This window comes from Cnephaeus nilssonii (assembly GCF_951640355.1).
Source record: "Cnephaeus nilssonii genome assembly, chromosome: 24".
NCBI lineage: Eukaryota > Metazoa > Chordata > Mammalia > Chiroptera > Vespertilionidae > Cnephaeus > Cnephaeus nilssonii.
Window position 1 is genome coordinate 3,835,188 of NC_137095.1, and position 15,758 is coordinate 3,850,945.

General features: G+C 65.8%; 1 protein-coding gene across 1 annotated transcript in view; it reads right to left on the minus strand.

Annotated features, from left to right (window-relative positions):
- Positions 1-3,198: 3,198 nt before the first annotated feature.
- The window catches only part of TMEM266 (transmembrane protein 266), a 36,590-nt gene continuing 24,030 nt past the window's right edge, over positions 3,199-15,758 (minus strand). The window contains 3 exon segments of the mRNA XM_079764187.1: positions 3,199-4,474; positions 4,476-4,504; positions 8,477-8,645. Of these exon segments, the coding sequence (XP_079620313.1) occupies positions 3,872-4,474; positions 4,476-4,504; positions 8,477-8,645 (801 nt within the window). The 3' untranslated portion in view covers positions 3,199-3,871.

The window sequence follows — 15,758 nt, forward strand, 5'->3', positions numbered from 1 at the left end:
CGTCGTCCAGCTTCTGCAGGCCTCCTGCTCTGGTTGTCAGGAGCAGCAGGGCCGAGATGAGGGGGGGTACTGGCAGGGAAGCTGGCGTTTCCTTTCTGTGGGGCTTGCATTGGGGCGCGGTCAGGCCCCGGTGAGGCTCACTTGTCCGGCTTCACCAGCTTTGCCTCCTACCCTGGTGCCGTGGTGACTGGCAGGGCCTGGGCAGGGCTGCACAGGGCCGGGGCCGGGGCCTGGGTCCCAGAGAGGGCTGAGCGCCGAGCAGGCTGGTCACCAGGACCCGTGGGTTCTGGTCCTGGTTCTCATTGTCTCCTTTTACACACCGTGGTCCTCACGTGTGAAATGGCGGTTGGAACTTGGTTCTCTCTCAGGACGTCCTCTGGCTTTTTCCTGTGGACACATGCTGGCAGGTGGATGGCGATTCTCTTGAGAGCTTTATGCCCCGGCTCTGCGCTGAGCCCTTACGGACCCCGTCCCGTTTCCCCAGCCAGCAGTGCTGCCCCTGGGCCAGTCCGCTCTCACCGCACGCCAGGCCCCACGTCCCTCTTAGGGAGGACAGGGAGGCACCGAATCCGGCCTGGCTGGGCCCGGCGCCGTGGAGGGAGCGCGAGGAGAAGCCGAGCTGATTCCGAAGGGGCAGCAACGCCAGCGGGAGGAAGTGTGTCCCGGCAGCAGGCAGGTGGACAGGTCCAGCAGCACCAGGACCACGGGGCGCGGGGCCTCCCCAGTCCTGGCCTCGCCTCCCTGTCTGGGCCACGTGCCAGGGAAGACACGCTGAGCTGGTCCGCACACTGGCTGTGCCTCGTGGCCCCGCACCCCCCTTCTTCACACGGGGGAGGTGGAGGGCCCTGCCGAGCTAGGAGGCCTGAGCTCCTGTGAAAGGTAATCACAGGCCCTGGGGAGTCTGCGCCTTCATCCCAGGGCCAGCGTCCTGCCTGATCCTGGCGGGGAGGAGGGGGGGAGCCAGAGAGCAAGCCGGGAGCAGGGCTGGGCCCAGCGTGAGGTGCCTGGGCACCGACACACCCTCTGGCACAGCAGCACCTGAGGGGGAGGCCCTACACCCTCCGCCCGAAATGTCCTCCGAGGCCCGGTTTGGTCTGCGCCGCCTGAGCTGTTGTGGGCGCCCTGGTGACGGTGTGGCCCTGCTCTCGGCCCCCCCCCCCCCTCAGAGATGAGCCCGTGGCACCACGTGGGCTGGGGCAGCACCAGGCCTTCCTGGGCTGAGGGTCGTCACCGCCACGCTGCCAACTGCGTGGTCCGTGCCAGCGCCAGCCTGAGGGACTCGGTCTGGAGGCCAAGGTTTGGTTAGAGGCCTTGGCCCTGGGCCCTCGGGAAGGCAGACTGGGGCCGGGCCTGCCTGCTCTGGCCCAGCGCTCGGGGCTGGCCACCAGCACTGCTGGCTCCGAGCCGTGGCCCTGCTGCCAGGGTTGGCATGCCAGGGGGCACCCTGGCCACAGGAGTGGCTCCTGTCCAGCTCCGGGGTGAGGCTGGGCAGGGAGGGGGCCCTGCCGGAGGGCCCACAGGGAGGGCGGCTGAGGGATGGCAGCTGCCTGGGCCGGAGGCCGACCTCTGTCCGGGCTGTGCCAGTGGCTTCCTTCCAGGTGCCCACTTCGCCCAGTGCAGTGTGACATGTAGCCCGGCGGACCTGGGTTTGGTCCCCCTCCCCCGGGTAGTAGGTAGCTGTGTGCCCTGGGCAGGTCAGTAATTAACCGTCTGCACCCGTTTCCCTCCAGAGCAGGGAAAGCTGCCACTGCAGAGCCCAGCACAGAGGACGTGAAGGACGGAGCCATGGCTGTCACCTCCCTCCTGCCGGCTGCCGTCCCCAGGCCCCCCTCCCTCGGGGCACCCAGGGGCTCTGAAAGGCGGGCCCCAGGGGAGCCGTGACAGCCACAAGCTCTTACTCTCTCCCGTGCTCCACGCCACACCTGTGCCCTGGCGTGTACGTGTGCGCCCGCTAAGCCTCGCCCGTGGGCTGTCCGCAGGGCCACCTCGCTACTCTCCCCCGCCTCGGTCTGACCCTGCCGTTCTCACCGGGGCGCTCCGCAGAGCGCACCTCACGGCGCCGGGTACCCCGAGAAACCAGCTTCCGAACAGCTCTTCTGCGGCCCCCAGTCCAGTGGGGCCTGAGGCGGGAGCGGGGACACTGGCCTCACAGCCCAGGCTGTCCTTGGAGCCTCTGGTTTCCCCGGGAAGACGTCCACGGCGGGCGCGTGCTGGCAGCGGGGTCTCACCTCTGGCTCAGGACTGGCCAGCCGGGCCTGCTGCACTCCTCGGGCCCTGCTGGCTCCTGCCCGCGAGGTTGTCAGTCACGCCATGCCCTCCGCCCTCCGTGTGACCAAAGCCGTGACTCGTGCTTCCAACGCGCTGCAGCCCGGCGCACGCACCTCGCGCCCTGCGGGGTGGACCGGGCTCCAGCGTCGGCGCCTCACCGGGGTGACCTTAGGCGTTTCCGAAGTCGCTGAGCCTGGGGCTCTGGGGCTGTAAAATGGAGGCAGGGACACCGGGGAGTAGAGCCCACGTGTAGAGGCCTTAGTAGGGCACTTAGTGGGAGCTGTCGTTCTGCTGTTGGGGACCAGAATGCCTCAGGTGACACCCCAAAACCGGCTCAGCTGGACAGATTCCTTTGACAGGGAACAGCTGCTCCTCTCCCTGTGACTCAGGAGGTGCACTTGGCCTCCCATGTGCTAACCCCCTACCCCGTCTTCCAGCTCAGCCATGTCCCAGTGCCGGCCCACGCCTGTGGCCTGTGCAGGATTCTGGGCTCAGGACGCAGGAGGCAGGTGCCGGCAGCCTGGGACCGGGACTCCTGGGGCCATGGAGCCTGTGGACACCCTGTCCTCCTGCAGGGGCGGAGGGGGCGATGGGGGCGCGTGTGACATCCACACACTGAGAACCACCTGGACAGGGACAGAGGGAGGAGGGCGGCCACAGGGGCAGGTAAGCCAGTTCACGAGGGGCTGACCCTGCCAAGGAGCTGGGGCGATGGGGTCTGGAGGGCAGAACGGCCCGGATTGGCGACTGCCTGTGGACGAGGAGGGCGCCCCGATGGGGGCTTGAGGGTGGTGCTCAGCTTTTCGCCTGCCGAGTTCGAGATCCCAGGGAGGGAGCCGCAGGCTGGGGAGCCAGGTCAGCGAGGAAGGGGGATTCTGGCCTCCTGGGGTGGGGGTGGGGGAGGGGGATGAGGGAAGGGACTAGTCCAGAGCCACAGGCCTGGCAGTGTGAGCTTCCGGCCCGGGCCCAGGTGCCCTTCTCTCTGAGAATGCCTCGGGGCTGCCGGAGAGGGGGGGGTCCCCAGGTAGGGTCTCGGCAGCAACCCCAACCCATGAGGACTGCAGACGTCACCGAGGCCAGCGACCCAAGGAGAACGCCTGCCCACCTGGTCTCGTTGCAGCTGGCTTTTATTACAAAGCTGGTGTGCAAAAGGGCGTCCCTCCCCAAGGACACTCCCCCCTCCTCCAAACGCACCCCTATGTCCTGTGAGGGGGATCAGGGCTCGTCGTAAAAATACTCAGAAAGGCTCATGCGGAAATGAATGAGGACCGTGGGCTCCACCCAGGTGCCGGGACGAGGGGGCGCGGGTGGGCTGGCGGGCCCCTGCTCACAGTGCTGCTCCCGAGGGGGAAGGAAGGCGATGGCCAAGGCTGGGCCACAGGCTGGTTCTTGTAAAAATGGTTTAAAGCCCCGGCCACGAGCACCACCTTCCCAGGTCAGCGGCGGCGGCACCAGCTCTGGGCTGTGAGGTCTGAGGCATGTGTCCTCGGGCCTGGCGTCCCCTCCCTGGAGGCAGGCAGCACCCGAGGCTCCTGGGTCCCTCGTGTGGCCCGGGGCGGCCTCGGGGCCGGGCTGGCGGCCCTTCTCCCCAGCCCACCGGGCGCTAGGCTTCCGGGCCCCTGTGCAGGGTCTGCTCTTTGGATTCCAGCGACGAGAACCTGTGCAGCGCGGGGGCGGCCTGGAAGTGGAGGGCGGGCCGGAGCTGCAGGCCGGGGAAGGCCTCCTGGTTCCTGCGGTTGAGCAGGCTGACCCTGTGCTCCGGCTCCGGGCTGGTCTGGGCGGAGCCCGCTGGGCGGGGCTGGGCCAAGGGGGCCGGGTCCCAGGCCCCCAGGGACGGGCAGGGGTCCTCTGACAGGGAGGACAGCAGGTCCTGGACGGTGGTCTCCGCCACGTGCTGCTGGGCAGGTGACGGGGGCAGTGGCGAGGGGCTGGGCTCGGAGGACGGCTCGCGGGCCGAGCTGCAGGCGTGGGAGGAGCACAGGGTCTGGCTGCTGTCGCTCTGGGCGCCGGTGGCGGAGCTGCCCGTGGAGCAGGACGCGCTCTCCGAGGCGGAGGCCGAGGCCGAGCTCACCCAGGCGCCCTGGCTGCGCAGCTTCAGGGGCGCGTCCCCCGAGAAGAGGTCCGAGGAGACGTGGGGCCGGTGGATGTCTATGGCGGCCGTGGTGACCACACACACGGCCGGGTCCGGGACGCCGCTGTCTGCAGAGAGGAGGGTGCTGTGACTCACTCGGCGCCTCTACTGGACCTGGGGTCCGCCTGAGGGCGGGTCTGAGCCCCCCCAGCTCTTGGTGTGGATTAGTCAGAGTTCCGGAAACAACGTACACGTATGTGTACACGTGCACACAGGAGCACTGTCTGATACAACAGAGGATCCTCACGCACAAGTGATGTGTGGCCGTGGGACACCAGCCCTCTAGATGGCCGCCCTAGCGCCGCCTCTCGCTTTCCTCACAGCTCGCCCTCCAAACCTCCCCTCTAAATTGCCCTGCTAACTCCCCACTCTAACGTGACCATTTATCTACACCACCGCCCCCAAGCTGGGCCCACAGCTCCCACACCAGCCCCACAACCTCCCTCCACACTGGTTTTGCCCCAGTTCCTCGCCCCCTGGTCCCACCTCTCGGCTATGTGTCTCCCCTTCTAGGTAACCACTCAGCCGGCCCCTCTAGCCCGCACCCTCGACTCCCGCTCAGCTGGCCTCCATAACTTGCCCCCTAGCTTGACCCTGTGGCTCCGCCCCTGGCTCCCCCCCCCCCCCCAGCCGGCCTTGCCTTCATGGCCACCACCTTCCCTTCCAAGTGGAGCCTGCGTGGCACAGGGCAGGCCCAGGCCTGCTGGCCGGGGGCGGTGATGGATGGTGAAGACCGCGTGTGAGTGACGGGGAGGTTAAAGACCAGTACGTTGGGAGGAAAGTTTCACTGACTCCACCGCGAACCTGGCAGGCCCAGTGCCTGGGACTCTGCAGCCCAGGCGCTCAGAGTGATTGGTGCCAAGCTGACGGCGAGGGTGTGGCCGTGACCCCGCTGCTGAGAGGCAGGCTGCTCCTGCCTGGCCCGCAGGCACCCCCCGCCCCCAGCCCCGGGCGTCCTCCCCTGCTCCTGTGACATCCGCTGAGTGGTGTGTGCACCCGTGACGTGTCGCCCAGAGCCCTCACTGGCCTCGGGGTCACCGTTAGCAGCACACGCTGCCCTTTCCCCCTCTCCAGAGCGGCCCAGGCCCCTGCGTGCCCAGCCATCATTTCTCGTGTCACATAGATGCTCCCTCCACACAGCTCCTGGGCAGAGACCAGCTGGGGCACCCCTTCTCCTGCGAGGATGGGACCCCGGCGTCACGTGCAGCCCTCCCGCTCCTGCCTGTGGCTCAGAGGCCACGCTGCGCCCGGGGCTTCGGACACGGACACGGGGCAGGTGCCCCATAGGGAGCTAAGGAAGGGTGTCAGAGGAGGTTAAGGAAGAAGGGGGGGCTCCGGGGCGGGCCGGGAGGGGCATTTCCAGCTGCTTCCAGGGGTGCACGTTTGGCGTATCTGTGGGAGCCCCAAGCCTGTCAGACACCCGCTCGTCTCCAGGGCAGCAGCACAGACCCATCACCCCCGCTGGTGACACAGCCGAGGAAGCTTCAAGGCCCTTCTCATTCCGCCTCCATCCTTGTCCTGGACGCTCCCACCATGGGGACTGCAGAGGAGGACAGACGGCGAGACGGCCGGCAGGACGCACAGCGTCACAGCGCTCCTGGTGCGTAGCGTTATTTTAAAGCCTTCATTTCTCTCCAACCCAGACCTTGACTCCCCGGCCCATTGTGGCATCGGGGGTCAAGGGTCTAGAGGTGCCTGGCTGAGGGACAGTAATGGCCACGCTGTTACCCCAGAGCTCCGGGTCTGGGGACAGAGCGTGCCCAGAGCCAGAAATGCTCCCCGAGTCCGGGTGACTCACGTGGGCACGTGGGCTTCCCGTCAAGGTGGCCGAGCAGGTAAAGGCCGTGGCTCACCCGCCAACGCCGCTCCAGCACCCCGCGGCCTCTGGCCACCGCCACGTCAAGATGACAAACTGCAGAACGACCGTCCCTGAGCCCCCAGCTCGCCTTCCTAGCTCCCCAGTTACCGCCTGAGGCCCCAGCCAGTCTGGCTCCGTGCATAGGGCATCGCGGACTGAAGGGTCCCGGGTTCGATTCCAGTCAAGGGCACGTACCTGCAACGAAGGTCCAGGTGCGTGTGGGAGGCAACCGATGGATGTGTCTCTCCCTTCTCTCCCAGTTCCTTCCACTGTTTCTATAAACCAATGGGGAGGATTACCAACAACGAGGAGTAAAAAATAAAATAAAAGCAGTCTTTCTGAAAAGGAAAATGAAGCTATTGAAAAAGAGACCCGGCTGAAGAGCAGCTGAGCGGAACTCCGATCACTGAGGACAAGCAGCAGCCGCGCAGAGACCAGTAGGAGGGGCGGAGACGTGGACAGACGGGGCCACACCCACGTGTGGCGGTGAAACATCAGCAGGGATGTCTCAGCTGCAGAGCCCCCCCCCCCACCCCCCGAGGACCAGGGAGTCAGCCCCACAGGGGCTCCCCAGCCCTGGGTTCCAGCGCCCGGAAGAGAAGTCGCCACAACTTCCGGCTTCGAAAACCAGTGGTGAGAGTGGCTGAGCGGACGCCGGGCGGCTGGAGCCCCAGCATCACCTCAAACCCACACGGCTACTCCCCGGGGCTTCGCGCCGCGCTCCAGCCGCCGTGCTCCGTGGTGGAGCGTCCACCTAGGAGCCAGGAGGTTAGGGTTCCATTCCCTCCCGCTCAGGGCACAGGCCCGGGTTGTGGGCTCCATCCCCAGTGAGGGGCGAGCAGGAGGCAGCCGGTCCATGATTCTCTCCCTCCTCCTTTCTTCCTAAAATCAATTTTTAAATAAATAAATAAGTATATCGCTTTAAAAGGCGTCAGGGACGGTCTGGCTCCAGGACGAGGGCTCCGGCAGCCCCTCCCAGGCGAAGGTGCCGGCAGAAGCCAGGCTGCTGTGCTGAGCCCGCCCCTCGCAGGTGCAGTGGACCCCACGGCGAGTCCCCATCAACGTGGCTCACGCTCAGCCCGCCCTGGTGATTCCCGGAGGCCTGTCCCGCCCGCAGCTCCATGGCTTTTCCATGCAAACGGCCTGTCCTGGCTCCGGCTGCAGACTTCCCTGAAGCCTCTCAACCCCACGCGGCATCTGGCCTCGGCCTGTCCCACCGTCTGGCCCCACAGCCCGAGCTCAACGGCAGAGCCGCAGCCTCCGTTTGCAGCTCAGGCTCCCCGGCCCCCCAAGCCCAGCACGAGGGGCAGCGTCTGCAGATCCCTCTGTAGCTCACACCCCTGGCCCGGGCGGGGCCCAGGCGGCAGCTGACCTTGGCCTCTACCTCCCGAGAGACCTCAGAACGAACACCTGGTGGCCAGCGTCAGCCCAGAGCACAGCCCAGCCCCCTCCACAAACACAGGACCAACTCGCCAGGCCCAGGGCCGCTCAGCCCTCCTGCTCCGGTGGCTCGGCCCCGCACAACAGCTCCTCCACGGCTGTCACGCCAGCCTCCCCGCCAGTCACCTGAGGTCACCCTCCCATGGACGAGCCAAAGCAACAGGAGGGCACACACCCACACAGGGGACCGGGAGGGCACACGCCCACACAGGGGACCGGGAGGGCACACGCCCACACAGGGGACCGGGAGGGCACACACCCACACAGGGGACCGGGAGGGCACACACCCACACAGGGGACCCGGAGGGCACACGCCCACACAGGGGACCGGGAGGGCACACGCCCACACAGGGGACCGGGAGGGCACACACCCACACAGGGGACCCGGAGGGCACACACCCACACAGGGACCCGGAGGGCACACACCCACACAGGGGACCCGGAGGGCACACACCCACACAGGGACCCGGAGGGCACACACCCACACAGGGGACCCGGAGGGCACACACCCACACAGGGACCCGGGAGGGCACACACCCACACAGGGGACCGGGAGGGCACACGCCCACACAGGGACCGGGAGGGCACGCACCCACACACGGGGGAACCCCAAGTGCCCGCTCAGGTGCCAGGGAGGCTGCCCCTTAGGGCACCTACGACCTGAGGCCACACGACCGTGCCCCGGAGCCCCGGCAGCTCCCCTGACGCAGACACAGTGCGGAAAGGAAGGAAGGCCAGGCCGGGGTGGCGGAGGGGAGGGGCCCCCCCGGGCCGCCTACCTGGCGAGGGCTGCAGCTGCTCCACGACGCCCTCCGTGGCCGTGGCCTCCACCACGTGGTAGCGGCTGCGCGGCTGCAGCACCTGCGGCGCCCTCAGCGCCTCCTCCCGCTCGGCGGCCAGGTCCAGGTCCTGCTGGGCCAGGTGCGCCCGCAGCTGCCGGATCTCAAACTGCAAGAGGAGAGGGTTGTGGGCGGGGCCACCCGAGGGGCCTGGGGCGAAGGTGGGGTTTGTGGAGAGGCAGGCGGTGCAGACCGGCGGTCTGGGCACTGCTCATGGGGTTCCGAGCACCCAAAGGCTGGACTGCACCGGAGCCTCCTCCAGGTCCTAGGGTGTCCCCTCACCTGGGCCCCGCTGCGGGGGGACGGAAAGAGCTGTGCTGTGGGAAGCCCCTGGAGGCCTCGGGGGCCTGGGTTTGAGGCCGCGTCAGTGTCTGTGCTGACGATCTGCAGCGGGACCACCCAGGGCACTGACCATCTGGCGTCCTCCCCCAGCGCTGCACCCCACCCCGCTCACAGGTGAGCCCCACCCGCTCAGAGGCTGCGCCCCCACCCCGCTCACAGGTGAGCCCCGACCCCGCTCACAGGCTGCACCCCACCCCGCTCACAGGTGAGCCCCACCCGCTCACAGGTGAGCCCCCACTCACAGATGAGCCCCCACCCGCTCACAGGCTGCGCCCCGACCCCGCTCACAGGCTGCGCCCCGGCCCTGCTCACAGGCTGCGCCCCCACCCCGCTCACAGGCTGCGCCCCCACCCCGCTCACAGGCTGCGCCCGACCCTGGTCTCAGATGAGGCTCAGACTCTGGACAACAGCCCAGCACTAAGAGGGGGCTGTTGGCCTCAAAGGGTGAGCAATCGGCTGATGTGTGATCGGTGGCCTGGGCGGCCCCTCCCCCCCCCCCCCCCCCGGGCAGACTCCGAGGTCACAGAGGCCCACGGGGCCGCCCCCTGACCGCTGGGGGGGAGCCTCCTACCCGCCCGCGGGGAACTTCCCGGGCACACCCAGCCCTCCCTCCGAGGCTGCTCATCGGGCGGCAGGCCCAGCTAATGGCCTCCGGGCGCTCGGAGCAGCTGCATTATTGATAACCTGTAATCGATAACAAGCTGCCCTGAGTGTCCCACTGGAATTCAGGCCAGACAGCCAGAGGCCACGTGGTGACACGGCACGGACACAGGAAGTTCTAGGCTAGAGATGTGCACGCGTGTGCGGTGCTTCTCCACTCAATCCCTCCCCCCTCCCCCCTCCCTCCCTCCTTCCCTCCTTCCCTCCCTCCCCCACTCCTCCCTCCCGAAGATCCGGGGAAGCCTGGGGAGAGCCCTGTCAAGTCCGTGACACGTTCAGGAGGGAAACCCCCTCCCGTCTGGAAGGGAGTCCTGGGCCCGTGGCACCCGGGAGCGCCCGGAGCATGTGGCCTCTGTGGTGCGGGCGGCAGGGCTGGCCGTGAGGGGCCGGGCGGGGCCTCTGGGGACGGTGCCCGCGGTGGAGACAACGTGGAGGAGTTTCCCGTGGGGACGGCCTGTCCTGTGACGGGGGAGGAGGTGCCCTCACCACCCTCCTGACGCAGCCATTAGCTGAGCACCGCTAATCAGACCTGGCGGGGCGGCCAGGCCCAGGGGATCCGCACGCATTACTGGAGGGAGCGGCCTCCAGGGCTGGGCTTTAATGCCTGCGGGGCGGGGCGGGCGGCCCCTGCGCAGGGGGGGGGGGGGACTCCCAGCATCTCTGCCTCCGGTGGTCTGGGCTGGGCAGGGCAGCGATACGCCCTGGACGATGGATGCGCGCTCCGGCCCGAGCATCTCCCATCACTCCTCCCATCCCGTTAGCGCCGGCGCAGCCTGCAAACCCATCGGCTCTGGGACGGCAGCCAATGTTTACTCCGTCTGGTCGGCCATGGTTAGGAGCAATAAAGACCAGGAGACAGCTGCAAACTTGTGATTTAGGGGCGGGGGGGGGGGGAGGGGACGGGCAGTCGGCCGTAAAGTTAAATTACGGCGAAAGGATAACGTGAGTCACCCCTCTGAGGGCCGAGTTTATCAGCTAAATGGTTTGTCACTGAAGCTCTCGCTGTTTTACACATCACTGCCCGGGTTTTAAAACACACGTGACACCCCGCAGCGGAGGGAGACCCTGAGTAATCCCGGGACGAAGGCCTCGCTGAGTGGGGGGTGCCGCCCCTGGAGGAAGGGGGGCTCTCTGGACCGAGCCAGCACCAGGCGTCACCCCGAGGCCAGGCAGCGCCCCTTTCCTGCTGATTCTGACCCCCCGCCCCCCGAAGGCACTGCGGCCTCAGGGCCGGGGCCCCGCCTGGGAGGCGAGCGATTGGCCACCGAGCGATGGGCCACCGGCCCTGTCTCGGCGCCAGGAGGGAGCGGACGACCCTGCCCGGGAGGGGCAGCGTGGGTGGAGGGAGGAGCAGGACCACTGACGGGCCTTGGCCTGATGGGTGCGCCCCCCTCCCCAGAGGTGCCTGCAGCGTGGGGTCAGGTGACCCCAGCTCCTTCAGGAGAAGGGGGCGGGCCTTACGCAGGAGGATCACTGAGCAGATGCCGCCCTTCCTCCTGGGAAGGGAGAGGGGCCTGTCACGAGGGGCGGGCCCCCCTTTAACGGCCAGTGACTGCAGGTGCCCGCTGCCTCCTCCTCCGAGGCCACTGCCTTAGGTGTGACTGCACCTGAGCTCCGCCCACCTTCAGGCCCAGCCCGCAAACCCCCTCCCCTCTGTGCCCTGGGCTAAGGGAGCCATAACCGCCAAGGACCTGGAACTGGGAGAAGCCACCACCTGGGAGCCGCCTAGAGGCAGGCAGGGAGGGAAAGAGGGCCCCCTCCCCCCCAGGCCCCGCAGCCTGCCTTGTCCAGGCGGCCATTCCTGCAGGAGGAAGCGGCCCAGCCCTGAGCTCCACCCCTTCCCCCACAGACGCGAGGCGTGGACTCCACACCACGGAGCTCCAGCTCTGACCATCCGGCTCCACCAGCAACAATCCCGGACGAGCATGCGTCCGTGGTTACCAGTGACTTAGCCCCTCCCCACTCCCTCCCTCCCCCTCCCCCTCCCCCCACCTCTCTCTCTCTCTCTCTCTCTTGGTTTTCATCTTCTGAGGGCTCCAATGAGCCAGACTGTATAGATATAGATATAGATTAGATATCAATATATAGATATAGATATAGATATAGATATAGACATAGACATAGATATAGACACAGATTAGATATCGCTATATATAGATATAGATATAGATATAGATATAGATATAGATATAGATATAGATATAGATATATAGATATAGATATAGACATAGATATAGACATAGATATAGACACAGATTAGATATCGATATATAGATATAGATATAGATATAGATATAGATATAGATATAGATATATAGATATAGATATAGACATAGATATAGACACAGATTAGATATCGATATATAGATATAGATATAGATATAGATATAGATATAGATATAGATATAGATATAGATCACTAGGTTTAATCTATCTTCACAGCATCCGTGTCTCCAATCAGCAATCTGAGCCGGACTCGGGGAGACGAGTAGCCGTTGGCGGAGCTGAAGTCACATCCCGCTGCCCCCCAGGACTGCCCCCAGGACTGCCCCCCAGGACTGCCTTTCAGGGACTGACCCTGCCCAGGGCCCGGAGTCGCCCTCGGGGGTGCCCGGGCCGCCCTGCAGACTGGCCTTGAGTCCCAGGATGGAGCCCCGCGTCCCAGTGGTCTCGGGGGAAAGGTGCTGAGGACGGAAACGTCCTTCTGTCCTTCCCACAGGACGCGCAGGGAGGGCCCAGGGCCTGTTCTGGCCGAGGCTGTGGCGAGGTTCCCGGGCGAAGAGCAGACAGGGCTTCGGAACGTTCATCAGAGCGGGAGGACGCGCAGGCCCAGGAGCGCGTCACAGGCCGAGCTGGCAAGATGCGCCATCGCACTGACGGGCGCGGCCTGCGCAGCCCCGCTCTCTGCAGCGGCCAGAGCAGGGGCCGCCCACCACCGCCCTGGGGGCAGCAACGGCCGCGCCTCTGGAGCCGTCTGCACACCCGGGAGGTGAGCTCAGAGATTCCGAGCAAACTCAGGGCTCCCCGCGGGAGGGACGGGAGGGGCACGCCTCACCCTTCTCGGGCCTCAGATTCCCCGCAGCCCAGTCCCGGGCCTGTCGCAGGTGGTTCTGGGCACCTGGGGCACGGCCCGTGGTAAGACATGAAGATAAAGTGCACACGACGTTTATGCAAGACACAGCAAACCACGTCACGCGAGTGTCCAGGGCCACGGCTTCCTGAAGAAACTACAACGAACAGACCCGACAAACACGCCTGAGCAGGCGGCCACGGCCGGGACCAACAGTGATGTCACAGCAACAGCGTGCACCTGCACTCACCTCTGGTTCCCCCAAACCCAGGACTGCACCTCGTCCTGAGAAACATCAGACAGTCCCAACAGCCGGCAGACACCACCAGACAGCCCCAACAGCCGGCAGACACCACCAGAGAGCCCCAACAGCCAGGCAGCGGCAAACACCACCAGAGAGTCCCAACAGCCGGCAGCCACCACCAGACAGTCCCAACAGCCGGCAGACACCATCAGACAGTCCCAACAGCCGGCAGACACCACCAGACAGTCCCAACAGCCAGCAAACACCACCAGACAGTCCCAACAGCCGGGCAGCGGCAAACACCACCAGAGAGTCCCAACAGCCGGCAGCCACCACCAGACAGTCCCAACAGCCGGCAGACACCATCAGACAGTCCCAACAGCTGGGCAGACACCATCAGACAGTCCCAACAGCTGGGCAGACACCACCAGACAGTCCCAACAGCCGGCAGCCACCACCAGACAGTCCGAACAGCCGGCAGACACCACCAGACAGCCCCAACAGCCGGCAGACACCACCAGAGAGTTCCAACAGCCGGCAGACACCATCAGACAGTCCCAACAGCCGGAAGACACCACCAGAGAGTTCCAACAGCCGGCAGACACCACCAGACAGCCCCAACAGCCGGAAGACACCACCAGACAGTCCCAACAGCCGGCAGACACCACCAGACAGCCCCAACAGCCGGAAGACACCACCAGACAGTCCCAACAGCCGGCAGACACCACCAGACAGTCCCAACAGCCAGCAGACAGTCCCAACAGCCGGCAGACACCACCAGGCAGTCCCAACAGCCGGGCAGACACCACCAGGCAGTCCCAACAGCCGGCAGCCACCACCAGACAGTCCGAACAGCCGGCAGACACCACCAGACAGTCCCAACAGCCGGCCGACACCACCAGAGAGTTCCAACAGCCGGCAGACACCATCAGACAGTCCCAACAGCCGGCAGACACCACCAGAGAGTTCCAACAGCCGGCAGACACCACCAGACAGCCCCAACAGCCGGAAGACACCACCAGACAGTCCCAACAGCCGGCAGACACCACCAGACAGCCCCAACAGCCGGAAGACACCACCAGACAGTCCCAACAGCCGGCAGACACCATCAGACAGTCCCAACAGCCGGCAGACACCACCAGAGAGTTCCAACAGCCGGCAGACACCACCAGACAGCCCCAACAGCCGGAAGACACCACCAGACAGTCCCAACAGCCGGCAGACACCACCAGACAGTCCCAACAGCCGGCAGACAGTCCCAACAGCCGGCAGACACCACCAGGCAGTCCCAACAGCCGGGCAGACACCACCAGGCAGTCCCAACAGCCGGCAGACACCACCAGACAGCCCCAACAGCCGGCAGACACCACCAGACAGTCCCAACAGCCGGCAGACACCACCAGACAGTCCCAACAGCCGGCAGACACCACCAGAGAGTTCCAACAGCCGGCAGACACCATCAGACAGTCCCAACAGCCGGCAGACACCACCAGAGAGTTCCAACAGCCGGCAGACACCACCAGACAGCCCCAACAGCCGGAAGACACCACCAGACAGTCCCAACAGCCGGCAGACACCACCAGACAGCCCCAACAGCCGGAAGACACCACCAGACAGTCCCAACAGCCGGCAGACACCACCAGACAGTCCCAACAGCCGGCAGACAGTCCCAACAGCCGGCAGACACCACCAGGCAGTCCCAACAGCCAGGCAGACACCACCAGGCAGTCCCAACAGCCGGCAGACACCACCAGACAGCCCCAACAGCCGGAAGACACCACCAGACAGTCCCAACAGCCGGCAGACAGTCCCAACAGCCGGCAGACACCACCAGGCAGTCCCAACAGCCGGGCAGACACCACCAGGCAGTCCCAACAGCCGGCAGACACCACCAGACAGCCCCAACAGCCGGCAGACACCACCAGACAGCCCCAACAGCCGGAAGACACCACCAGACAGTCCCAACAGCCGGCAGACACCACCAGAGAGTCCCATCAGCCGGCAGACACCACCAGACAGCCCCAACAGCCGGCAGACACCACCAGACAGCCCCAACAGCCGGAAGACACCACCAGACAGTCCCAACAGCCGGGCAGACACCACCAGGCAGTCCCAACAGCCGGCAGACACCACCAGACAGCCCCAACAGCCGGCAGACACCACCAGACAGCCCCAACAGCCGGAAGACACCACCAGACAGTCCCAACAGCCGGCAGACACCACCAGAGAGTCCCATCAGCCGGCAGACACCACCAGACAGCCCCAACAGCCGGCAGACACCACCAGACAGCCCCAACAGCCGGAAGACACCACCAGACAGTCCCAACAGCCGGGCAGACACCACCAGGCAGTCCCAACAGCCGGCAGACACCACCAGACAGTCCCAACAGCCGGCAGACACCACCAGACAGTCCCAACAGCCGGCAGACACCACCAGGCAGTCCCAACAGCCGGCAGACACCACCAGAGAGTCCCAACAGCCGGCAGACACCACCAGACAGCCCCAACAGCCGGAAGACACCACCAGACAGTCCCAACAGCCGGGCAGCAGCAAACACCGGCCTCTCCCGCCCCGGCCCGGCCCTGAGACCAGGCAGCCGAGGGGCTTTCCAAGGAGAGGAGCCGGAGGCAGACGCGGTGGCTGCTGGACACGGCCCTGGGCGGACCGAGGACAGGACCGAGGACACTGGACATCAGGGACCGTCTCACTCCTGGCTCATCCATGGGACACGTGCCACACGGACGTGAGGACATCCTGTGGGAGCGAGGGGCCTGAACTACCTCACCAGTTTCCTGAGGCTACGGCTGCTCTAAGAAATAACGCTTACGTTAAAAAGCCACAAAGGGTGAAGTTTTGGCAAATATCCACGCACACACACCCAGGAGAGAGCGGGCGGACCTTCACG